Source organism: Lepidochelys olivacea (assembly GCF_965140295.1).
Source record: "Lepidochelys olivacea isolate rLepOli2 genome assembly, chromosome: 1".
NCBI classification, from domain to species: domain Eukaryota; kingdom Metazoa; phylum Chordata; order Testudines; family Cheloniidae; genus Lepidochelys; species Lepidochelys olivacea.
Window position 1 is genome coordinate 187,395,989 of NC_140411.1, and position 26,815 is coordinate 187,422,803.

Here is a 26,815-nt window from a genome sequence, read left to right on the forward strand (position 1 = left end):
AGTACCCCAAACTGTTTTTTACTTATTTTATTAAATGGACTAGATTCCAATGTTACAGCTTCACCGTAAGATGTAAAGAGTCACAGTTTGAATGAAATAGCCCCTCCTCACCTCATAGTCCTTGAATAGCTTGCGCATGAAAAACAGCCACCCAAATCCAAAGAAGAGCACCTGTAAAAGAGAGGCCAATCCAAAGGTATTGGTTAGGAAAAAACATGCAAAATGTGAAGTCCCAAGCTTCAGGACAACACCACATCAGGCAATGCAGAGAAAGGACTACAGCACCTGGTCTTCACACAGTTTCCAAATATCCAATAACCAGGGAGGTCCAAAATGGCTGTTAGCATGGGGAGAGGGAGAGATTAAAGTGAGATGAAATGTAACAGCGACACAGAGTACCACTGCCTTACTGCAGACCCAGTAATGCACAACTTTACAATGAAAGCGGGCAGAGGAAGTGGGAAATAGAGGCAAAACAAGCATGCCTCTTCTAGGTATAAGCAGACATTACAGAAATCATCTCTTTCACTAGACTAATGAAGACCTAGAATGCATTCTATTTTTACATAGCAGCCTTAACACACTATCTCACAATGCTTTAGAAAGACTGGTTTAAGTGAAAGAAAAAAGTTTAAGATGAGAAGCAGTTTACAGGGAGAGGAAGGGAGTTACAAATAAGGCAGAATACATGAAAGCAAGAGCCTCCTCATCTGTAAAAAGTTACAGGGAGAAGACAGATCAAGCTCAATAATGCTTTTCCTTATATACTGCTTGTCATCAGAGATTCGCAAAGCAAAACACTTTACTAACTTACATTAGCTAAGCCTCACAACACCCTTTCGGGAGGTAGAATAAATACCATATCTATTTTGGGAATGGATAAACTGAGGCACACAGAGGTTAGATGACTTGGTCAAAAGTGAACAAGTCAGCTGCAGAACTAATAGAACAGAACTCTGGAGCCCTGACTGCCAATGCCCTGCTCTAGCCACAGGACCACACCTGTCTCCCAGATGGCACAAAGGCATTGGTCTAAAAAACAGGTGGATAAAAGTTAAGAGAAGATGAACAGAAGGAACATGGAGGATTCTTTTTTAAAATTTATTTTAAAGGGATATTTTTGATGTCAGAGATAGGATCAGAAAGGCAGAACAGATGGCAGTGATACAGTGTCACTTCCTAGAGTGGGGGTAGTCTATTTTTTGTCAAGGTCCAAATTTCTGGGTCAAGGTATAGTCGAGGTCGGACAGACGCCAGAGAAGAAAATAAAAAAATAACAGCAATAATGATAATAAGTAAATAAAAAGATTTTGGGGTCCTTTCAAAAGTGTCTGGAAGTCCAGATTTGACCCACGGCCCACCTATTGAGTACCCCTATCCCAAGAGCACATTAAAAATTTGATAGCATTATGGACCCCTGACATGCAGAGACCTGGGATTAAGGAGGAACAAAGAAGTTAATAGTAACAAGCAGTAAATGAGCAACACGAGGACGAATTCTGGCTATGCTCCTGAAATAGAAGAAATAAATTTACAGACAAGGAAGATCTGGAAAGTATGAGTCAAGGAAGACCAAACACTTTTGCTTGAAACCAGAATTAAAGTATGAATTAAGGAGGGTGATTGAGAGCAGTCAGAGAAATTGGGACAAGAAGGACTTCAGTCTTTGAAGTGACTGATAGCAAAAGGGTAAGAAAAAGGTAAGACTTATTACCATCAAGCAGAAGGTTTAAGGAATGAGTTAAGGAAGTATTGTAGGTGTTACTTACATAAAGTGATTCCAAGGCTGACGCTGGCAAGGAGCGGCTACAAATGGAGCAGAGAAGACGGACAAGACGCTGATCAAGTACACAGATCAATTTTTACCTAATAATATCAAGATTAGGGCTTCTTTGTTCCTAGCACTGTACAAACACTCAGGAAGACACAATCTGAAGAGGTTAGTGTCTAACTGAGGACACCACAAGTGATTGTGCCAATAATAAAGGGGTCAGAAGAGAAGAATAGTAATAAATTGGCACAATTACATAGGCTAACTTAAGTACGCACCTTGATGTTTCTGAAGATGATGCAAAGCCTCCCCCAGAAATAAAAGAGAAGCAATTTAAGAAGGTAAGAAATCAAATAAAAAATGACTAAAAAAGGAGACTTGCTTAAGGAGAACAGAGTGATCAACAGGTCCAAAAGACACACTGAAATCAAGCAGGATAAGAAGAAAAGGATGTGTCATTAGAGACAATGCACAAGTTATTACTAAGAAGAAGACAGCCTCAGCACTATGAAACGGTCAAAAACCAGACTGAAAGAAGTCAGAGAGGAAATGACACTATTTTTTAAGAACCTGGATGAGAGAGAAAAAAGAGAAAGGGGATAGGAAGAGTAACTAGCAAGTGAGGTAGGTTCAAGTAAGTGGGTTGTGTCCCGTCCACCCCCGCATATAACACTGTTTTGGCTATAACAGGGCAATGATCCATTTGAACTGGAATAATAAGGACAGGATGGCACGAGACACCGGAGGTTAATAAGGCTCTAAGTGAGATAGCTAGGTCTAAAATAGAGACTAAATGAAAGATGACTGATGGAAACTGGAGGAAATGAAAGAGATGGAGATGGTCCTGAGTTGCAGGTGGATCTAGGGAGAACGATGTGTCTGAGCTCCAACAGCAGTTGAAAAATACTTTCTAGAAACAGACTAAAATCTTTCAAACTTGGAAAGGAAAACTGTAGCAAATTCCTCAGCTCTAAGCAGGAGGGAGAGGCCATGAGTAACTAGCACTCTGGACAATGATAGACAGTAAGTAAGACAGTTCAAAGGACAGCAGGCTGAACTTTCGCCATGGGCTCCCACACTTGGCAAATTATGATTTGTGCAAATTATGTTGGGTTATAGGAATTCAATTTCTCACCCATGTTGCTTGGAAGCACAATCCTGAGATTTTACTTAGCTGAATACTGTTTCAGTAATTAAAAGATCCTGATTGATTTTGAGATTTGTATATAGTTTTATTCTGATGTGGACTTTACATCACAGAAGCAGGTTCTCAACAGGGGCCACCAATAGGTCCAGAGAGGGTTACAACCATCTTCTCTTGGTTACATGGGGGGGGGGGGTCCTGATTGTTTTTTCCTGCTGAAGCAGAGAGAGTCATGACACTGAACAGGTTGAGAAGCACGAGCAAAAGAGGAGGGAGCCGTAGTCTAAGCTAGCAATGAAAGTGCACTCACACTGGGCCACTGGATTAATGGGGAGCCCCTTCACCCCATAATCCTGGGGACTGCAGTGAGGCAGGAAGAGTCAACTCGAGGCATCAGGGAGGATTCTGCGGGCTTGTGGGCCACAGCGCAGCGAGTGCCCAGTGACAGGGCAGGATCTGGGGAAGAAGGAGGGAAATCTGGGGGCCCCCCGCCCGTTTCACTTTCTTTACACAGATATTACAGACCTCTGGGGGGGGGGCCCAGTTCAATGTCCCCGCCTTAGTCAGTGCTGAGGGGGCAGCGCTGGGGGCCCCGGGACCATCCCCCCTTGGGTGAGCGCTGGGAGGGGGGTACGAGGCGCGTCACACGAAGCTGGGGTGGGGGCTGCAGCGCCGCCCCTTTACCGCCAGGCTGGGGCGGGGCCCAGCGATTGGGGGGGGGGGGCTCGGCGTGCCAGTCAAACAGCCCTCGGGGCAGCCGGGGCCGGGTCTGGGCGGGGGTGGCGCCCGGCCCGGCCCCGCCCCGCTGCTGCGGCCCCCGCCTGCCCCGCGGGGGGGTCCGTGCCGGGCGGTACCTGGGAGGTGACCATGATGCCGGAGTCGATCAGGAAGCTCATGGCGGCGGCGGCGGCGGGGGGAGGGGGCGCTACCCGGAGCCGCCACAGGCCGCTCCGCCCCTCAGGCTGCGCGCGCGCCCCGCGCCGCGCTCCCGGCCTGGCTCCACCTCGGCGCCTGCGCGAGGGCGCGGAGCGAGCTCCGCAGCGAACGGGGCGCGGGAGTTAGATTAGAGGGGCGGGGCCATGAGAAAAAGGGCGGTGCCTGGGAGGTCCGCTTGGGGGCGTGGCCAATGCACAGGGGGCGGGGCACGGGAGCTCTTAGTGTAGGGGCGTGGCGGGCTTGGCGGGGCAAGGCCTTGGAGCTGAGGCATCCTAGCAAATGTTTTATCTAGTGCGTGTTATTTGTCTCATTTTCACAAGCACCTACGTTGCAAGCCAACCACCCCCTTAGTGGAAGAGTTTTACGCTAGGACTTGTTGAGCAGTTTCTGAGGCAAACTATGCTCTTAAATCAAAAAGCCTTTCACAAAATCTTGCTAGATTTAAGAAACTATATAAACCTGGCAACTCACCTAAGTACCATTTATGCTGTGTTTGGTCATCGCATCACATAGATGTAAAGCAGGGATCCCAAACTGTGCTCTGGCGGGAGCTGGCTGGTCCATATGGCACAGTTTGTCTTTATTTGTAGCTGCTAAACTGCATTAAATAAACTGAAAATACATTAAACGCTTTCCTAATTTCACTTTCTCTGTGTGAGTAATTGCTGTAGTTACCACAGGGATGTTATTGTGATTGGGAATGGGAGGGGAAGGGGGCTAGTGCTATTATGAATAGAAAGGTTCATGATTCTCCATCAGCGGTGGTCCACACACAAAATAAAAGTTGTGCAACCGTTAGGGAAAGCAGTAAAATGTCCCATATTTACATGGCTTGTGCTTTGTCATTCCATTTTCTATACCCTCAGAGCTTTACATTTCACTATTTTTAAAGTAAACATTTTAGTGTTCAAAAGGTTAACCATCCAGAGCACTACTGGAAATATTTTGTTCCTAACATGTCTTTCCGTTTCAGAAGAATTAAGTTACTGACCATTAGAGTAGGACTATTATTGCTGACAACTAGTTAAATGTTGAGGCCTGAATGCTAGGAATTTATAGTTGTAATTAGAGTGCTAATTAGGAACAGAGAGGAAACCTGATTCACTTTCCTGGCTAATGCCAAGCAATGAGATAAGCGACTGACAGGGAACGTGACCACAGAATGTGTACAAACAAGAGGCAGAAGAGGAAAGGGGCAGCAGCCACCAGTGGACAGGAAATCAATAGGAGTTATGAGTAGAGTTCCACCACTTTTCCCTGCTTTGACTCCTGTATTCCAGTTACATAATCACACATGAGTCAAGATCATCACCTGAGTGCTCCAGGCACATCATCCTACATAAGGGGAGCAAATTCTGCTACAAAGAACAAGCTCCCATACAAAGCCCATTAACTGCATCATGCTTTCAAAGAGATACAGAGCGCAAACTGGAGAGGTTGAATTTTGTCCCTTAAATCCAGCATAAATAGCACAAATGGGAAGTGAAAGTTCAACCATGGAATTTCCTGGATTTTATCAGTTTGAGAGCCAACGCTTAATATTACGATCATGCACTTATTTGTATTTAATGGTATTCTTTATTTGTCTCTCAAAAAATCTTCTGGCCCAAGCCATCTCTAGTTAGAAATAAAAAATAACTGTAAACAAAAAGGAAAGTGGGTTAGTTTGGAGTTTGACAAAGCACAGTATCCTTGCTGTTTGAAAATCAGGGACCTTTATTAATTACAACTTATTTTATTATGAAAATGATTCTCCATTGGGTGATGTTGAGTCACCAGATTGGTCCCAAAGTCTCTCAAGCCATTTGGGAATTCACATTGCCAACCTTCTTGCTTTGATTTTTTTTTCCTTTTACATTACATTGTGAAGAAGCAAAACATCACCACCAGTGGGAAAATTAACTCAGGGGATAGAATACTATACAGGATCGGAGGCCTTTCTTATAATGCCAACTGCTATCATCCAGTGGCAGAGCTGACTGAAGGGTAGGAGGTAGGGTATAACCACCCTTCCCGCCCAGCTGCCTTTAGGTGTATGGTCAGCACCTTTTCAAGCCAACAGGTATACTTGAAGGTGTTAACCAGTGGCCCAACACCCCCTCTGGCTCTGCCACTGCTCAAAACCTGGCTCTGTTAGTGCTATCATCTACTGTAAAACTGATGTCCAAGTTCTCCAACGTCTTCTTCCTGTATCTACGTCTACTTAAAAACTCATCTCCACTAATTCCATGGGGGTGTTGGATTTTGTAAGGGTTTTTTTATATTTCATATCAGAAAGAACCATGAAATCTATTCAAAATTCAATTATACAAGGCCAAATTCTGCTCTTGGTCACATAGGGTGACCCGATGTCCCGATTTTATAGGTACAGTCCCAATTTTTGGGTCTTTTTCTTATATAGGCTCCTATTACTCCCCACCCCCTGTCCCAATTTTTCACATTTGCTGTCTAGTCATCCTATGGTCATATGCCACTGACATAAACACATAGGGATAACTCAGGGCAGAATTTGGCCCCTGATTTGTATCTGCTCTGCTCTTGCATGTATTTATACAAATCCTTGAAGTGTTTGTCCCTAGATGTAAATGGCTGATCCCTGAGCAATGAAAGATACACACAGGGAAGAAGACGGTTTCTTTTGAAAGACCTCAGACTCATACCTTCCCCAAAAGAGCAGTCCTGCAGGGGAGGGAAAAAGAGGGTAAAAAGAAGGAGGGAGATTTATTCTATAATATTATTTATGTAGCACCAGGGGTATGCATGGTGCTTCACAGATATATAAAATGACAAGTTCCCAGCCCTGAAGGGCTTACAATCTCAATAAACAGAACATGGATGGGGCTGGGGGGGAAGAGTTGTACAAAGGGTGTAACATAAAGATGAAGAGATTGAACATGTTTCCTATTAGTTCCATGTTTTAAATTTAAAAAATCATCATTTTTATGTTCTGTTGGTAATGGGAGCTAAACTAAAGGATCTGAGCTAAGTCATGAGAGCAGGGTGGACAGTTAGTGGTGGAAAACTAACCTTAGAAGTGTATTGTTTTTAAGGAAGAACTTGAAGGATAGCACATTGGGTTTCCAGCATAGTGACTGCCACATGAAAGCTGTCTCATTGGAATCTGCAGACCTCTCAATTCTTGCAAGTGGTACCATATCCACTTGGCTTTTGCTGCTGTTTTCTCCATCCTTATTTAAAACAGTAACAGGAACTAGGAGTCTGAGCCTTCACCTGTAAAGTCAATGGGAGTTTTTCCATTGATTTCAGTGGGTGCAGAATTAAGCCCTATGTGCATAGAATACATTTTTTCAAATGTGGGTGTCTAAAAGTTAAGTTTCTAAGTGCATGTTGAGGCTCCAGAGATGCTGATCATTCCTAGCCCCTGCTGACTTTGAGAATTTTGGATGCTCTGATAACTGTGCCTAAATACAGATCTGATAATACCTAGCTCTTTTCATCTGTAGATCTCAAAGTGCTTTTCAAAGGAGGTGAGTGTCATTATCCCCATTTTACAGATGGGAAAACTGAAGCATAGGGAGGTGAAATGACTTGTCCACGGTCATGGAACAGAACCACGAAAAGTACCCACATCTCCTGCCTCCCAGTCCAGTGCCATATCCACTAGACTATGGTTGAATATACTGGCTATACTATAAATGAAAACAGACTAGGACTCTCCGGAGGCTACAGTATAGCCCCTAATTTTTCTCCAAGCCACTCCAGTCCAAACCCTTCTTGATCACTTGGAATCCAAGACAACTGGGCAACTGCTTAACATAATTTCAGAAGATATCCTGTGGTCATCCACAAAGAAACAAAATAATCATTTGCTTCTGCAAAATGAACAAGACATCTGTAAGGTAGCAGTTAGAATCCTTGCACTTTTTGTTACAAACTACTAGAAGTCCACCTGCCCCATTGGCAGGGGTGTTATTAGATGGATGACAGAAGAAATCATTTGAAATGTGCTGACAATGAAGCTACAAATAAAAATAACTGTTTATGGAAACACACACAGCCATGAATCACTCATAATGTCTGGTGCTTTTTCCATAGGGGGCTGTAGACTTCTTACCTTCTCAGTGCTTTACCTTTTAACATCACTTTTATTTTAAATTTCAGAAAAATGAATCTCGGACAGAAAAAGAACGGGAGCAGTGGTAGCCACTGTGTCAATTCGTATCAGTCACATCTGCCCCTGTAGTGGCTGGACTACAGAGAAGATAAGAGCTCATTATTGTACTAGGTAATGGAGATACTCCAACTTAAGTAGTAGAGTATGGTTACATGATACTTTGCGGATTTGTGGGAGATAACAAGACCACCAAGCAAAGGAAGGAGATAGAGCAGAATGAATGACCCATAGAAAGCTGGCATTATGGAATCTGTAGCCAAGGGAATGTGTCAATATAGCTTGTGCACCTGCAAATGTCTATGGGACGAATTAATGAAATTTAGGCTTAGCTGGCAGTTGTCTATTTTCTTTCATTTTCTCTCCAGTACAGCTGAAGTTTATGATCTTTGAGGGTTGAAAGAATCAGACATTGCTATGATTTCTGAACTCTTCTGAATTCATTTGGTGCAGGCTTAGTGTGTAGCTGCAACTTGGCTCTCACTAGCTATGGGTGACCCTTCCAAAGTTTATTTATGGACTCACTTCAGATAAACATTTAAATTGTATGTGTTTATCCAAACATATCTGAACATCTTTGTTCTGGTACTTCTGAATATAAGCCAGGCTGTAATGACCTCAAGAATAGCCTTCTTCATGCTAGTTTTGTTTCTTATCTTTGCCAAAATCAAGGAAATCCAGGGAGAGGTGCATGCATATTATATATACGCTGAAACAAAGGTTTCTGAACTTTTCCAACCTCAGAAAAAGCTTGGGTTCAGTACAGTTCATGGTTTCAATAAAGCCTCAAGTTCCTTTGTCCTTTCCTAGTTCATACTTGGTACCAAACTGGTGCTGTCACCCACAACCTAGCCTCAGTCTTCACCTGCATTCTTACACTCACCTGCTATGCTGATCTGGAACCTGACACCCATGTGCTGCTGTTATGCACAGGTGCTCATCTGCAATCTGACATCTGCTTGGTGGCTCCATGCAATCTGATACTTTTGGGTGCTCACTTGTAACCTGCTGTTCCTTTTATTTTCTGCTCAGTTTCAGTCTGACACTCCCCTGAATTGAAGAGAGACCCAAGGAAAGCAGCTCTCAACAGATGTTTCCATTTTGTGTTTCCACAGAACTGTTTCCTGGCCACAAATTTTCATGGCATTGACTTACAAACCTGATATTTGTCTGTCCATTAACTCCCAAAGCAACACAGCCTTTCCCACTGTGCCAACCAGAAAATGACATGTTTTCCTTTCACCATATAGTTCTGGATTTAGGAAATTTAAAGGTTACTGCTGAAAGTCAACAAAAATCATTCTTCTTTCTCATGTTTTCCAAAATAGCCCTGCCATCACCATTTCTTCTCAGTTCTACTTTGACTCAGGTCAGCATTATCCTGGCTCTAAGGTGACAAGCTTTCATCTAACAGGACACTAAAGCCCTGTCTGCATTATAACTGAGATTTTTGAATGGATCTAGATGTACAATTCCCATTGAAATGAATAGGAGCAATGCATCTAAATCCCTTCAGTGGCTTTGAATATCTCAGACAACAAAGACAACAATATTTTTGTCACTGGTTTGTGACATTCTTATCTGACCCAGTTACATAAAATCAAATATGGTTATGTTCACACAGCAGCTTTTTTCATGACACAACCATGTGCCAGCTGTGTTTGCACATTGACAGCTACCATGCTGCCTAACTGTGTTTGTTTAAGTGCATTTTGGGAAAAACTGGGCTGTGATTTCTATACCCACACCCCGGTGCCTCAGCAAGGGGAAAGTTCCCAGAACACATGCACACAGTGTGGCATTAGCAGCACATGGGACAATGCACTCTGGGATGTCCTACTGCCCAGAGAGCTGAGAGGAAGGAGTACTGGTCAAACCGTTTACACAGGCATGGTTAATGGCTCTTGCCCGTACTGCTAAAATAAGAACATGCCAAACTAGTTACAGGAAGATAACTACAGGCCAGGCTAGGTCCTTGGCCAGGACAACACACTATTAGTTCCTGTCATTACCAACTATTAGCTACGTTGTGTGTGGCACAAAACCTATTTAGAGCTGTGTTAAAAGTTGTAGCATAGACAGGGACTAACAAACGATAACTCCTTGCATTTTGGGAAGGAAGCTGATGCCATTGTCTGGATGATTCTCCTGATGTGATCTGTTCATCTGACTCCCAGGAGCTTTGCCCCTCTCGCCCCCCCCCCCCCAGTTTTGCCCCCATCCACTCGTTCCTCCCCCGGTCTTACAGTCCATTTTTCATGGATGCTCCTACTTTTATAAAACAAAGACAAGCTCAGGTTGGGATTACTCTCAGCTGTATGCCTGAAAGGCAGCTTTGTGTTTAAACAGCAAACTGCCACTTTTTCACCATTGTGTGGCATGGCCTTTCTTTACATGTAAAACTGCATGATCAGTAAAACAGGGAGTGACAGGAAGACTGGATTCTCTTCCCTCAGCAAGTGGATTTCATGCCCGCAGAAGTCCCCGCTAAACCAATCACTCATCCAACACCACAGGGCTGACCCGTTCTTCAGAGATTTTTGTTAATTTCTCTCTCATGTACTGGAAATAGTTAATATACCAGGATATTTGTGTATCCGTATGGATGCAGGGGGATGGCAGTTTTTCTGCACCGGCCATGAACTATTATTAGTAAAACTACTTTTACTGCAGGACTGCAAAGTATCAGGTGCTTGCTTGGATCTGATTAAAATTAGGGTTTAGCAATCTCAGAGAGCTTTGTAAATACTGGGCCAGATCCTCAGCTGGTGTCAATCAGCAACTTCATTGAGGTTGATGGAGCTGTACAGTTTTACACCAGGTGAAGATCTGGCTTTCTCAGTATAACTGTGGTTCTGAAGCCCACAGACACTTTATATGATTGATCCCTACTGTGCAATGCAGCATTCTTGATCTGAATCCATTTCCCCTCTGGTCAAGAAGTCATGTACTAACCAAGATAAATGCTCTATCATTAAAGAAAAACTATACTGTGTAGAATTAATGAAACCTCACAACATCCCTGTGAGGTAGGTACAAATTATTACAGCCATTTTACAGATGGAGAAACAGAGGCACAGAGAGGTTTAATGATTTTCCCACGATCACATAATGAGTCAATAGCAGAGCTGGGAATAAATCTGGCAAAACTAATTCTACATCCACTGCTTTAGACACTAACCAACACCAACTTCCATGTTCTACTTTAAGTCAAGACTCTGCCTCTCTCTCCCCCACCCATCTACTTTGGTGAGTTTGACGCTTGCATATTACACTCCTCACAAAAAAAACCCATGAAATCAGTCAGTAACTTGTTTGTAGGGAGAAGCCAAGCACATTCCTACTGTCAGCTTCCTTATTCCATGGCTCTAACTGTTCAGTGACTTCCCAGCCAGGGAGTGGATTTTTGCCCTCCTTGCTATGTTTCCCTGTGTTTTGCATTACCATTTGTTAAATATATTATGTGCTAAACTCACAGCTCAGAGGCCATTATGTGACTTCATTAGGAATTTCACCAAGAAATTGTTGGATTTACTGTCATTATTTCTCAAATAGTTTCAGATCTTGAAATTATGCTAATACTTTTGCCCTCTATAGGGCCTTGCATCTAAGGATCAAAAAGTGCTTTACTAATATTAATCAATTAAGCCTCACAACACCCTTGTGAGGTAGGAAATTATTGTTCAGCCTGATTTTACAGTGGGAAAAATTAGTTGCCCGAAGTGACCCAGTGAATAAGTGGCAGAACTGAGAATAGAAACCAGGAGGCCTGATTCCCACTGCTCTGCTCTGATTGTTAGGAAACACTGCCTCTAGTCCACTGTACACACATTTAGGCTACAGAGTGTGTAAGGAACACAGTGGGACAGTCTAGAACTGGGTTGAGGAACGAAACAAGCAGTTGGTTGTATGCCGCAGGGAGAGTGGAGTGGGTTTTCATTGTGCTGTGTATCATATTTGGTGTTGTAGCAGGAGCCTGCAGGTACTGCCATGTAGTAGGTACATCACATGCTCCAAATAAATTTAATACATGGACTTTGTGCAGTCTTTTACACCCATATGCTACAGCACAAATGACATATTCCACATGTCATGTGTAATATCTGGATTGGGGCGACGGACATATTCCGCCCTCTGGTACATGAGCATGTAAGTCCCAATGACTGTGATGGGAGTGCTGCATGCACAAAGGAGGGCAGAAATTGGCTCTAATACATGTCAGATTGTCAATAACATAGACAGTTATTAATATGTCTGATTGTTTAAAGAGACCTGTCGAGTAATTAGAAATGTAGGCATTAGACCCCTATTCTGATATTTGGCAGTGTCACATGCTTCTCAGGGAGGAGCAAGAAACCTCATAATGAACAGTAGTTGAATTTCCTTCCATAGGGGAAGTGTGTTTCTAATGCCATTCAGTTAGTGGTCTCATTCATGCCATGAAGCATGAAGTTTTATATCCCATCTTTAAATTGAAAAATAGTGTATCTTATCCAGTGAAACAGCAAATGTTCTTATAATTCATGTAGATGTCTGATCCTATTTTGAATCCTACTAAGCTTTTGGCCTCACTGAATTCTTGTGGCAATGAGTTACACAGGTTAATTATGAACTGTACAGAAGGTATTTTCTTTTATTAGTTTCCCAGTTGTTGCCTTTCAGTTTCATTCATTGCCCACCCTTGTGTTTGTATTATGAGAGACTGATTGGGAGAATCTAAATGGTCTTCTCTGCACCATCCATTGTTTTATATTCCTCTAATATATCCCCTCTTAATTACCTTCTCTCTGAACTAAACAGTCGCAATCTTTACAGTCCCTCTTCAAAAGGAAGCTTCTTAATGCCCCTAATGATCTTTATCAAGAGCATGTGTTGTGAGATCAGGCTGCAGACATTAGGAAAAGACAAGCCCAAAAGGAACAAAATTATTAATAATGTAAAAATGTGGTGCTGTTATAGTACCAAAGAATCCAAAAGCGCTTTACAAAAATTATACATACATAGAGTAATCACATCACCCACCAGTGAAGTGCAGCTATCTCTGGAGTGTAATGTGGCAGCTCTTTAACAAGGCACAGGAACTCCATAGAGGATAGTAACTGCCAAATATCATAGTATCCAATTGAAACTGTAAGGGGCATTTACTGTAGGGGAACAGAATATTGCAATTCAGCTAGGTCATCAGAACTAGGCATTTGATCCAAAGCATACTAAAGTCAATAGAAAGATGCCTATTGACTTCAGTGGGCTTTCTGTCAGGCTGTATTCAGAGTAGCAGCCGTGTTAATCTGTATTCGCAAAATGAAAAGGAGTGCTTGTGGCACCTTAGAGACTAACAAATTTATTTGAGCATAAGCTTTTGTGAGCTACAGCTCACTTCATCAGATGCATTCAGTGGAAAATACAGTGGGGAGATCCTGCTCTCATATAAGAGTCTATGGGCTTTTTCTAGTCATTTGCAGGATTCAGTTTTGTCCCATGTGAAGTAAATTTTCTGAACTGGATTATACTCCCCACTTGAAACAATACATATGAGCTGCTGCACAGAAGAGAGAATTTGCTGAGCTATCAGGGACTGAGGTCTGGAAAGCAGAACAGAGGAAAGCATGTACCCAGTAGCATAGTTGAGGGTAAATGTAGGTAAACGGCATTTACCCACTTCTCAGTTGGGAAATAAGGTTCGCACACTCACTTTTTTTTTTTTAAACCACTTCACATACCTATACTTTTCGGGCATCAGACTCAGTCTTTGCAGGAAAAAGTGATTAACCTGAAACTTTTAAACAAGTTTTAAACTTTTAAACTTTTGCTGCTCTGTCCCAGCCAAAGAGAGACTTTTGTGTCCCTAAAGTTAGAAATCCATGGATATTTTTAACATTAGCAATTACACACTCAGAAAATTGATGTCCTTTCTTCTTCATTTCTTTTTAAACCAAAACAGACTTTGCTGGAGCTCTATGGCATTCCTTTAGTCCTCTGGGTACAGATATTTTCTATTACTGATACTTTGAATAGCCTTGTTATATTCATTTGTGACATTTGTGTTCAGTAGCTAAGTAGATTATTGGAAGCCTCCTGCAGATGGAGTTTCTTAACAAATTAGCAACAAAGCAGGATGTCTAATGACGATTGTTACATCATTCAAACTAAGGGCCTATTTTTCAAACTTAGGCACTTAAATCGGGTCAACCAATTTTGCATTTGGGTGTTTAAGCAGTCACTTGGCCACCAAAATCCACATTTTAGGCTCCTAAATGCCAACCTGAGTGTCCAAGACACTCCCTCAGATTTGCCGAGTGCGCATAACTCTCTGGGAATTACAAGAAGGAAGTACCTTTCACAATCAAGCTGCAAATGCAGGGCTGGGAGCCTTAATTTGGGCGTTGTGCTCTATGTACTGTAGTTGTTCTACTTACAGATGCCTTCCCATCACTCCTTTGCTAAGTCAATTCCCACACCTCAAGTCTCACTCAGCAACCAATCTTACTTTAATTTACTCTTTTTCCCAGTTTGACAAAGGCCTTTAGCTGAAATGACCCTTTGGGAATAAATAATCCATTTGTGGACATCTGCTAAATTCTAACAAGAAACTAGCTTTAATCTTTTCTGTTATCAAGGTCACTTGTAGAGCAGAAATGTTTCTAACAAAGGGGCTGCTGGGAAAGTATAAACAGCTGAAATTTGCATTCACAGACAAAGCCAGGGCATTTTGGCAATAATATTTTGAACTAGTTTCATGATATTAAACACAGGATCCTTTTTTTGTGAATTAAATAACCGCAATTCTATGCCAGCAATGAAAGGAGGACCAATGTCAGAATGCCACAGGCTAAAATAGAGTAAGAAATACCCAGAGAGCTATTTTTCAACCCTTCAGCCAGATACTGTCTAAAAGAGCCATTCTCCCACATCTCCAGTGAAATGTGGAACATAAAACTGTCAGCAAGTGCAGTCACAGTGGATACATTTGGGTTTTGGGTTTTTTTTCTGTTTTAGTTTTTAAAATGCTTCAGTGCTGTGTATAGCACAGGTACTGGGAGTAGTGAGCTGGTATCTGGAGAAAAGAAACCGTTCCTTTGAATATGTTACAGGATAGCTAGCACCAGCCATGGGACATACAGGACAGATAAGGTGCAGTTACAATGATAGCACCTTTCCAGCTGAGAATCTCAATAGGAAATATTCAAATGACCATTTGAGCGCTTTGTTTAAAAACATCTGTGATTGTGTGTGTGTGTGTAGTTGCTTCCCCACACCCTTATACAGTCAAATCATCTGACCTGGCCCGGCTGCTGGCTTTGCTTAGCCTGCTGGGAGGTCTCGTATCAGCTGTCAGTTCTACAGGCACTGAAGGCAGTTCCTCTCCTGGTGGCTCCTGCTCCTCTACCACCTTCTCCACCTCCTGCTCTTCTTCTGGTTCCTGTTCCTCTTCCCCTGCTTCTACCTTCTCCTCTTTCTGCTCTTCTGCTTGAGCATAGGAAGGCAACCTCTCATCAAAGGCCCTGGATAGGTCTTCCAGGGGCCCCATACCAAGCTTCTCATCCAAGTCATTGAAAGAAGATGGAGGGGGACCAGCTTCTACCCCCACTTCTGTCAAAGGTAAATAGTGGGACACTGGCTTCTCCTCCTCCAGCAGCCTGTAGCCCTTGACCTTCTGAATGGAAGAGACTGCAATGGAGTGGAGGGGCTTCTCTGGGATCTCCCTCTGTTGTTCTTCTGTTGGCCTCCTGAAAACCAGGCGGATCCTTTTCAAGATCAAGTAACTGATCTCCACAAGGTTGAGGATGAGGGATACTGAGGCCACGGCCAGCATAAACATAATGAAGACTGTCTTCTCAGTGGGCCTGGATACAAAGCAGTCCACAAGGTTGGGGCAGGGCCACCGGCCACAGCGGTACAGGGGCAGAATTCGGAAGCCATACAAGAAGTACTGGCCCACTATGAACCCCACCTCGAAAATGGCTTTGAAAATGATGTGACAGATGTAGGTTCCCAGGAGTGTTCCCTCCAGTCGGAACTTCTTGGCTCCTTTGGGGTTGATTTCATTGGTGTTCCTGGTGCTCTCTTGGTCTGGAGCCAGGGGTAGCCTCTCTTCATCCATCTCAGCTTGCTGTTGCCTTTCTGCCCGCTCCCTCTCTCTCTTCTTCTCCGCCATCCGTACATGATGCACCGCGTACCCCACATACACCAGTGAAGGGGTAGAGACAAAGATGATCTGCAGGACCCAGAGCCGGATGTGGGAAATAGGGAAGGCCTCATCGTAGCAGACATTCTCACAACCAGGCTGCTGTGTGTTGCACACAAAGTCTGACTGTTCATCTCCCCAGACAAATTCGGCAGCTGTTCCCAGAATCAGGATTCGAAAAATGAAGAGCACAGTGAGCCAGACTCTCCCGATGACTGTGGAGTGCTCATTCACTTCTTCTAAAATGTTCCCCAAGAAACTCCAGTCACCCATCTCTTACTATCTAAGGGAAGAGAAGGAAAGAATGGCCATAAATTACACTAAATAATTTTTTTTCTACTGATGCATAACTTGCGTCTTCCTTTAAGTTGTATGTATTTCTCCAAAACAGCCTATACCTTGAAAATGTTTTTGCCTTATGTTACAGTGCTCTATTAGAGGAGAGAAAACTAAGAAGCCAGGGAAATTTCCTCTGTAAACTCTCTCTGTTGTGCCTCTAAATATTCAATAACTTCTCAGCCAAGGAGTATATTTGACCACTCTTCTGTATAGCAGCTGTCTGTGAGTTTTGCATGATCAATTGTAAGTGTGTGAATGTGATTTTGTTTTATATATTCTATAAATACAGGACAATCGTGTAGTGTAAAGGTTTTATCGGCATGGAGTTTAGGGTGACTACATTACTTGCAAATGACAGAATCACAAGTGAGTCAAGTGGGTAATCCCAAATGAGTGTCCATGCCACACCACACTGTCATTAATTCTTTACAGGCCACACACATTACATCTAATCTATTTTAGGAATCTTTTAGATAGTTCCAATAACATTTTTTTTAAACTATTTTGTGTGCCTGTAAAGTCGGATGCCTCCGTTACTCTGAGTTCAGCTCATAAAAACAAAACCATAAAAACCTATCAAAGTGGCCTAAAATAATATTTTATATCTAAAAATGTCATGACTTATCTCAGGATTTCCCAGGGCTAGAAGCCAGTGCTGTGGGTATCCCATTTAGAAGCTGGAAATCTCCCCTTTCTAAAGCTCCCATTTCTAGTCCTGCAGGGACAAACTTTAAAGTTGTGACATTTTTATACATAGAGAAGCTACCACCAGTCCAGAACTCAATCTGGCCCATTCAAGGCATCTGACTAGTGCAATTCTGGGGAAGGGAGGGGAAGAGGCCTCAGCTAGGGAGGAGCAGGCTGATTTAATAAATTAGGGCCATTTGAAGCTCCTGAGGGATTTGGAATGTTCCATTAAATCCCAGGGAGGTTGATTAGTGAAAGATTGCAAGTGAGGCAGTGAAAGGTGCTGAATAAATATATTCAATCACATGGGTCTACAAGATCACGGCCACATAAGTGGAATATATCTCCACAGCGGGGAGACCTTTCTGGGGTTTTCTGTCCTCTGGGAATGACACAAATTATTGGATAAGATAAAGATGTATCAAGACTAAAATGGAGTTATTATTCTGGCACTTGTACCACATGAAAATGTAAGTTCACATCTCTGTGTTAAAACCAATGAGAATGTGATGTAATTCTTCCATTTATACACACACACACACACAGATGTGCAAGGTAGGTGAACCACGATTTCAGGACACATGTGATTTAAACAGCAAGTCACATTGCTGCTTTATCAGCCACTAAAGTTGTGTAAAGAAGTGTATTAATGTGAGCACTTACTTGAACAAATACAGTACAAAGATTTCATTGTTTACATACATTATCTAAACTAATTTAAGAGTTCCGTTACTACAAATCCACATAGCATTTCCTTTAATCCTAAAATAATTCCTTTGATTAATAAACCAGACAATTAGCAGTCATGTGCAACTAAGTAAAAATCACTACTTTACCTACACAATATAAAGTTCATTCTCCAGTCAACGTAGTTAACACAGTCCCACTGATACGGGGCAGTCTTTGCAATGATCTAACACGGATATCCTCTGCTATCAATGAGCTGCCTCCACCCTAGCTTGAAAATGTGACATTGTTATGCATGGTAAATCTGTTTATCTTACAGACAACTCACTGTAACAGAGAAAGAAAAAATGGCTTCTGACTACTTTCTTCTAAAATCCTACAAGCAACTTGCCGCAGTTGGATAAACCCTTCTCAGGAACTTCTCTGAACTAGCATCACACATTTCAGAAATCTGTCTTGTTCCACCTTCTACTTAATGAGCCTTTGTAAATGAACTGGTTCTTAAGCTGCTGTTTGTGGGCTACCTGGCACAACCCTCCAATCATCTATTAAAATTAACTTGGACAAAGCACTAGAAAAGGTACTGCAAGGAACCATCCTGCATTGGCAGGAGTTGGAAAATATGACCATCTCTGATTTCTAGGATTCTACCAGAAACCAACCAGCCATACCAACCCCACAAGGTCCAACATGAACACTAGGCTCCAGTGCATTAAGTTTGGGTTGTAGCTTTTAGGGTGGGAGGTTCAAAAGTGCTTAAGTGAATTAGGAGCACAAGTCCCACTGAAAGCCAACAGTATTTGAAAATCCCTCCCTTAAATTCAAAATGGTATGATCTGATCAAGCTAGAAACAAAAGAAAGCATATATAAATTAAGGCTATCCAGCAAGCAACTTGCCACAGTAAAAGACTCCCCCGAAGGAACGTGTCCTCCTTCTCTCTTGGCACTCTGCAGCGAAGAGTGAACTTTTGTCTCTTTCCTTCCCGACTGTAAAAGTCCCAACCTGGTCGCACGACTGAGCAGATATGACTGAATCGGCTCTGATGGGTGGGTTTTAGTTGCCCTGCAATATTTAAGCTCCAAGCCAGACAGCTTTATGAAGTGAGTGACATTTGGTGATGTGGAGAACAATAGAGGAGAAAGAGTCAGAGATGGAGAGAAGAGGAGAATGCATTGAACATGAAAGGATGGGGGAGGGCTAGGGATGGGCAACCGGCAGTGAAAATTCAACACATGCACAAATGGAGTTTGCACAGCCCGGGAAAGTTTGTTCTATGTTCAGACGTTCATTTGTGTAGTGGGGAAACTATTAGGCAGAAGCTGAAGCATCTCTACTATTCTGCTTCACTGTAGCTGAAGAAAGAGCACTCACACCTCTCATGATGGCAGATCTGAATAAATGAAAGGGACCTCTGCCATCACCCTGTGCCTAGTTCTGGCAGCTGGACTCCAAAGGTGGTTTCTAGGGTATGTGTTTGTTGACACTTAAGGCCAGATCTTTTGTAGTTGGCAAACACATTTTTGGGGGAAAGGGAGTGAAAATATTGATTGTTCCCCTCACCTTTCAGCACAGGCATTAGGTATTTAATACTGGGGAGGTTTCTTCTGGTCTTGGCTCACATGACACATGCAGGGCTACATCCTCATCCGATGTCAATCAGTACAGCTCCACTGAAACCAATGGAGTGATGCCAGTTTAAACCAGTCTTTCTCTCTGCAGCCATAGAAATGCAAGCTGCTGGGTTCCCTTGTCTTCCTAGGAGGAAGGTCTTTGCCTAAGCAGGTTTCTCACATATATTCTGTTCCCATAGACTTCAGCCTACTGGGTGAAGAACCCGTCTCTCTCAGCTTGCAAGAGCTCTGGCCCCTTGTGTCTGTCCAGTGATGGATGCCAAGATGGCTTCTTCTCTCTCCTTATATCTGCCCAAATTCACTGTTTTGTCCCCAAACTATAGGCATCGACTACGTGAGTGCTCCAGGGCTCAGGCACCCATGGAAAAAAATAGGGGGTGCTCAGCACTCATGAGCCATAGTGGTTCCTGGGCCCCCTCCCTCAGAGTTTCATACCTGAGGTCTGCTCACAGTGCATGTCCTAGCCCCAGACAGAGCTTGTGTGTGGAACATAATAAATTCTGTGCTGCTCCCAGCTTCTGCCCTTGGGGCAGAGAGTTTCTTTATAAACAGAGGGAGGGTGATTAAGATAACAAAAAGCTTGTCATTAAATTACATTAAGGATCGTTAGATGATCCTGAAAGCATTGCCAGGCACTCCAGTTAAAAGATAGGAAACAAAGGGTAGGAATAAATGGTCCATTTTCAGAATGGAGAGAGGTAAATAGTGGTGTCCCCCATGGGTCTATACTGGAACCAGTGCTGTTCAATATATTCATAAATGATCTGGAAAAAGGGGTAAACAGTGAGGTGGCAAAATTTGCAGAGGATACAAAATTACTCAAGATAGTTAAGTCCAAAGTTGACTGCAAAGAGTTACAAAGTGATCTCACAAAACAGGGTGACTTGGCAACAAAATAGCAGATGAAATTCAACATTAAATTCAAAGTAGTGCACATGGCAAAATATAATCCCAACGTTACATACCAAATGATGGTGTCTAAATTAGCTGCTACCTGTCAAGAAAGATCTTGGAGTCATTTGCAGTACTCTGGAAGCACTATGCTCATTCTCCAGCTTCAGAAGACTTAAAAATTATCTCCAGTCATCAATGGGACAGACGCAACTGAATAATGTAGCTGTCCTTAACATGCATCAAAACCATACCTGGAAACTAGATGTAAATAAGATTGCTGACAGTTTCATCCAGAAAGACGTAATGTCTTTAAATTGGGATGTTAGTGAAGACAGCCTGTAGGTGAGTGCAATGATTGTAATATACTGTAATTCATGATAATGTAATTATGTAGTTCATAAAGTAATTATTAGAATAGTAAAGATACCAGTGATAGACATATTCAATAACTAGAATATGAAAGTATATGTATATGCCAAAAATAGTCTCCCTGCAAAACTGACAGAGCCTCTCCCCACAACACATACACATACTTCTTCAAAAGCACCTACCAGCAAAAACAAAAGACAGCACCTATGCCCCAGACTCAAGATGACCTTGTGCTGTTCTTCCATTCCTGTGGTCCTCCCATCCTCCTGCTGATTTGTATGTAAATAGATCCCCCATTGTTTTTGGTCATACCTTGCTCAATTTAATTGGAGACAGGTAGATAGCTGCCTTCCCTTCTGTTTCTCCCTTTGTTTGGTCACAGGCTTTAAAGCAGGGGTGGGCAAACTTTTTGGCTCAAGGGCCACATCTGGGAATAGAAATTGTATGGTGGGCCATAAATGGTCACAAAATTGGTGTGGGGTGCAGGAGTGGGTGCAGGCTCTGGTTGGTGGTGCGGACTCTGGGGTGGGGCTGGGGATGAGGAGATTGGGGTGTAGGAGTGTGCTCTGGGCTGGGACCGAGGGGTTCAGAGAGCAGGGGGGGTCAGAGCTGGGGGTTGAGGTGTGGGAAGGGGTGCAGGCTCCAGCTGTGGGGGTGCAGGCTCTGGGTTGCAGGAGGATGCTCCAGGCTGGGACTGAGGGGTTCAGAGGGCAGGAGGGGGGTCAGGGCTGGGGCAGGGGGTTGGGGCGCAGGGGGAGGCTCAGGGGTGCCGGCTCTGGGCGATGCTTAGCTCAAGTGGCTTCCGGAAACAGCAGCATGTCCACCCTCCAGCTCCTACACAGAGGCACAACTAGGCAGCTCTGCACACTGCCCTGTCTGCAGGCACCGAACCCTGGGGCTCCCATTGGCCACGATTCCTGGCCAATGGAAGATGCGGGGGTGATGCTTGGGGCAGGGGCAGCGTGCATAATGGATCCCCCTGGCTGCCCCTATGTATAGAAGCTAAAGTGGGGGCCATGCTGCTGCTTCTGGGAACCACGTGGAACAGCCCCCAACCCTGCTCCCCGGCTGGAGCAGGACAAGCCCCAGACCCCGCTCCACAGCAGGAGCTCAAGGGCTGAATTAAAATGGCTGGTGGGCTGGATCTGGCCCACGGGCTGTAGTTTGCCCACCCCTGCTTTAAGGCATATCATCACTGAGTAGCCATAATTCCTCAAATAGCGTTATTACATTTGAAAGGGGTTCCCGGGGTTCAACCTGAACTGTGGGATCACTGAGCCCTCTGTCCCACCAACTTGGGGTATCCCTCACACTGTAATGCTGTTGGCAAGCTACAAACTTCTGGCAGGTACTGTACTTACACAGATATCCATAGGCAGGGACACATCCAACTGAATGGCATGAATGCTTCTCCCAGCCACTCATGAACCACAATAGAGAGGCTCCAGCCAAATCCCCTCCACAGTTCCCCAGTCTTGCACCCCAGAACTGTACCATCTTCCCCTGGTCAGAAGCCTGACCAGTGTAAGTTCATTACCCAGTTTGCCCCTCCCTTGATGTGGAGAGGACACACACCAGCCTTTGTAAACCAAGCTGAGATTTTCCAAGCTTTTCAGCCAAAACACACTGTTTTAGGTAAGATATAAAACAGGATTTATTAGCTACAGAAAGATAGATTTTAAGTCATTATAAGTAGTAAACATAGAGATCAAAGTTGGTTACCCTAAGAAATAAAATAACTTTGCAGTCTAAGTTCTATACACTAAACAGGATTTGAATCAAGTAGTGTCTTGCCCTGATAGATGGTACAAACAGGTTGCAGATGGTACATACAGGTCAGAGAATGTTTGTAGATGTGTTTCCAGGTATTGAGTTGTGGGGGGAGTAAGGCCAAGTCACGATGTCACTTCCCCTCTTTTGTAGTTTCTTCCAGTTTGCTGGAAAGATCTATGCTTGTGACATAGCCAGGGGGTCTGCCCCAATTGGTCAAGCATCCTCCATTGTCTACATGGTCTCTAAGAAGTCTTCTGGGATGGTCACTGGGAGTGTGGATTTCCTTTAATGGGCCATTAGCACATCTGGCTATTCCATTGTTGTACCTGAAAGGCTGGTTGTGGGCGTTCCCAACCTCAACATATTTCAGTAACACACACATAGCAAGACTTCATAACTTCACATACAATCTAACACGATATTAATGTTCAACAGATCAAGACTTTCAAAATGATATCTCACACAGCATACTTTGTACAAAACATATCATAATTATATGACAGTGATGACTATGGAGGTTGCAGGAGGTTGCTCTGAGGTACAGAGTGCCACATACATGTCACAATTACATTAATTACCAATGTGTCATTATCTTTCATAAAATACCTTATTTGATACACTTTTATAACACAGTAATGTTGTATACAATCAGTTGATTCTATTACTTATTTAAGGTTTAGACCTCATCTTTGGTCCAATAAACCACTGAAATGTATTCTCAACGTTCCTTTTCTCCTGCTGGGAAGAGATGCTATGCAGGCTAGAGAAGACTTCATCTAGTGTAGTTGAATTGTTACTGCCTTCTCTTGTTAGCTTGAACACTTTGCTTACCTTTTATGAAAAATGTATCTTCATGGTCTCTGGCTGATGACCAGGCTGCTCAGACAAGCAAATACACGTTCCTTTGTCTAAGGCAGACCATGCTTATGCACTGCTTGCCAAAAACATTTTAAGAACATAATTCTATGCATATCCATAACTCTTTGTAAACATCCCATACATACATCATGTGAGAATATTAATGGTCAGTGAGTTATTAGTTTTCCAGTGATATATTACATGAAACCTTTGGGCATGTATCAGGACAACAGTGTATTAGGTACAGTGAGTATGTCAGGCTTGACGAGAGTAGTGAACCACAAATGGGCCTCTATGTCACACCACACTAGCATAGATCTCCTCAGTGATGATTCAGCTTGCACTTTTCCCTTTTGCATTGAGTCCATTTGGAACTGACAGCCTACAATGGCATTGGGGGCCCTGTTCCACTAGAGGTGCTGTAACTTATGAGACATAACACCAAGATCCTGACCTGTAGCATCCTAAATACATAAAAACGTCAGGCCCCAATCCTGCATACATGGAGATTGTGTGAAAGCCCAGGATCCGTGCCTTGTTTTAAAAACTGTATCCCTAGATGGTTTTATGAGTTCAATGGAAAAGTTCCAAAGTTAAACCCACAAATGAAAGGAAAGGTTCCCAGGAGACACTTCCTGATGGCAGGAGCTGCACAGCAGAAGGCTCTTGCTCCAAGCAGAAATTTCCCTACCCCCACTCCACTCAAATACCTCCCCCTTCACCCTCCATTGGTCAACTAGTTACACACAGTGTAACTAATTTAGTCATTTTCCAACCTCCCACCCTGTAAATTCAAATACTCCCTCTAATTTCAATTCCTGGGGAAAGTACTTGCCAAGAGTGGGGAGGACAGGGAGGAGGCTACTGCTAGATGAGCCAAAGGAGAGAGGAAGAGGAAGAGGACTAATGTAGGCTAGGGTCTGACCTGGGAAGGTTCTAAAAACAAGGAAGGTAGTTTTAAGCTGGAGACATTATGCATCATAAAGTAGCAAGAAGGGCAAACCTATATTTTATTTATTTTGCTTTGCTGTTTACTTTTAAACCAGACTGTATTTGGAACAGGGCAATAGCTAACCTTTACATGTTTACACTTTGAGCTGGAGGTGTGATTCCCAGCCCCAGTAGACATACCCACCTAAGTCTCATTGACTAGTGCACTAAAAATTGAATGTAGCTGCAGCACAATTGGTGGAAGGGGCTAGCCATTTCTAGAATGTACCTTTGGCCTCTGATGGGCCTACAGTTGGGGCACCTAGCCCATCCCATCCCCGTGGCTACACTCTGTTTTAAGCACACTAGCTCAAGGAGCGCTCGTGCAAGTACATTTCCTCACACTGGGAGACGCAGCGCCAGTGTGAAGTGTAAACACACCTTTAATCTCCTCCAGGCAGCAGTGAGAGGAGAGTAGCAAAGTGCTTCTTGCCAGGATCCAAAACTCCTGAAGAATGACTGCAAACTGCCAAACGTGACTGAGAGGCCCGAACCAATATCCCAGATCCAAACACTATGGGAAGATCAGATCTGGGTTCACACATCCTAGCTGGACCCCAGCTCTGTAACAGGATGAACCAAAACCCCAGGTTTAATCACCCCCAGATTTTGGTGAAGCCCAGATCCAGTAAGTGACTTTGTGGCTGGGGTCCATCTGTAGACTAAATCTAGCTGCTGAATTAGCAAGCTCCTTTTGAACCCCTAACACTGTTTTGCATTCACCCTTCGAAATACCCAGGAACCAAATACTCTCTGATTAGTATGAAGAAATATCCACCTTGCAAAATATGGCCAATACCCAAGCTATTCAGCAAATATAATATGCAAATAATCCATCCTCAACATACTACCATCCTGTCACATGGCAAAGATGAGTCCTTTTCATAACTATGGTGTAAGCCATTCAACATGGATCAAAATAAATCACTATATAGTCTCTGGTTTCTTGGACATCTCTGCATTGGAAAGTTCTGCACAGTCTCTTAAACTGGATTCTGCAAAGATTTGTAGCTGAATGCTAGGCCAGATTCTCCAGTTCACTTTCCACTTCACAGTAAGAAAGCAGCTTTAACCCAGCTGCATATGGCTACTGGGGAATTCCTCTTGTGCAGGGGACTCTCTGCCAATGAAAGGCTGGTGGACACAGCATTGCTGCCCTCACCCCTAGCGTGAGGGGATGTAAAGGAGCAGTGCTCCACACCTGATCCTGCAGGTCACGTGGGCTGGAACCTTTGGCCAAGGTGTAAGTTAGGGCAGCTCCTGAAAGAGGGAGCTGCAACTGGCTCCCTGTGTTTTCCCCACCTCCCAGATCTCCACTCAGGCCAAACGCAGTTCAGATAGAGTAGAGAATCAAGGCCTTTACCTTAAAATGCTGGGGACCTGTCACCGAGCCAGGCTTCGCCCAGCTCCAAAGCATGTGCTGCATCACCCAGGCTCACACAAGGAGGTTTGTTTCTTAAACAGAGGGTATCAAACAAAAACAGTCTTAACTCCATCCTTGGCCCCAGGATCACGCACCCCTCCCAGGGTCTCTGGTACTCCAGCTCCTGGCAGCTTCCCGGCCTCAGTTAGCTCTGCTCCCTTCCTGAAGCAACAGTTGCACAACTGCTTCCCTGAGCCCTGATCCCCTGGCTCCAGGGACCCACCACAGGCTCACGCTTGCTCCACTCCAGTATGCCTTTCCCTTCCCAGGGCTCAGCCTGACCCCGTCCTTCCTCCCTCAGGTGCTCACTAGCAGCGCTTTATAGGCCCAGGTACAGCCCAGTCCTCTTTAATGAGCTGGATTGGGCTCACCTGCTCTGGGGCGCGGGGCTCAGTCTATCCACAAGGACCAGCTACTCTGTAACAGGACCATAAGGCCTAGGCCTAGGCGACGGCAACTGTGGAGGCACTGTTGTTAAGGGCCAGCACTTTCAAACATGGTTCCTACAGTTAGGCTCCTTAGCTTGTATTTAGGCTCCGGACTAAAAGAATTTCCAAGGTGCTGAGCACCTGCAGCTCCCGCTAGAGTCAATTCTAGAACTAACAGTCCAGCAGTGTCAGCTAAACCAGCCGGAGCAGGGAGGCACTGTAGCCCCGTGCAGGCTGCCTAGAGTAGCTGAGACGAGCTTTCATTCTGAGTGAGATGTGATGTTACTCTGAGTTGCTCTTTCCTTCTAAAGAAGCAGAAATGTTTCCTGGCCTGGTAACTGAGGTGTTTGTTTGGAAAGGGGTTCTCTTACTTGCCAGGTTGCTGTCCTTTGGCCACTTAGAGAGGATCTGCACAGAGTTCCCCTGCTTTGCTATGACAGGAAGAAGTCAAGTCTCTACTACAGCCCAGTTTTTTTGTCAGAGCACAGCACACGGCCTCCAGTACCTGACTGGGGGATGGGGGAGTGTGGGACTTGCAATTCCAAAAGGATTTCCAGTGCAGACAT

At 43.9% G+C, this 26,815-nt stretch overlaps 2 protein-coding genes across 2 annotated transcripts in view; both read right to left on the reverse strand.

Moving 5' to 3' along the window:
- The window catches only part of GPR89A (G protein-coupled receptor 89A), a 22,351-nt gene extending 18,403 nt beyond the window's left edge, over positions 1-3,948 (reverse strand). The window contains exons 1-2 of the mRNA XM_084617763.1: positions 3,770-3,948; positions 112-171 (exon numbers count right to left, since the gene is read on the reverse strand). Coding sequence (XP_084473889.1) covers positions 112-171; positions 3,770-3,811 — 102 coding nt within the window. The 5' untranslated portion in view covers positions 3,812-3,948. The remainder of the gene's footprint in view (positions 1-111; positions 172-3,769) is intronic.
- Positions 3,949-15,241: 11,293 nt separating this feature from the next.
- Positions 15,242-16,441, reverse strand: GJA8 (gap junction protein alpha 8; the record flags this gene model as incomplete). The annotated part of the gene is made up of 1 exon (XM_084617071.1): positions 15,242-16,441. The coding sequence occupies one exon, from the start codon at positions 16,439-16,441 to the stop codon at positions 15,242-15,244; it is 1,200 nt and encodes a 399-aa protein (XP_084473197.1).
- Between the last annotated feature and the right edge of the window lie 10,374 nt (positions 16,442-26,815).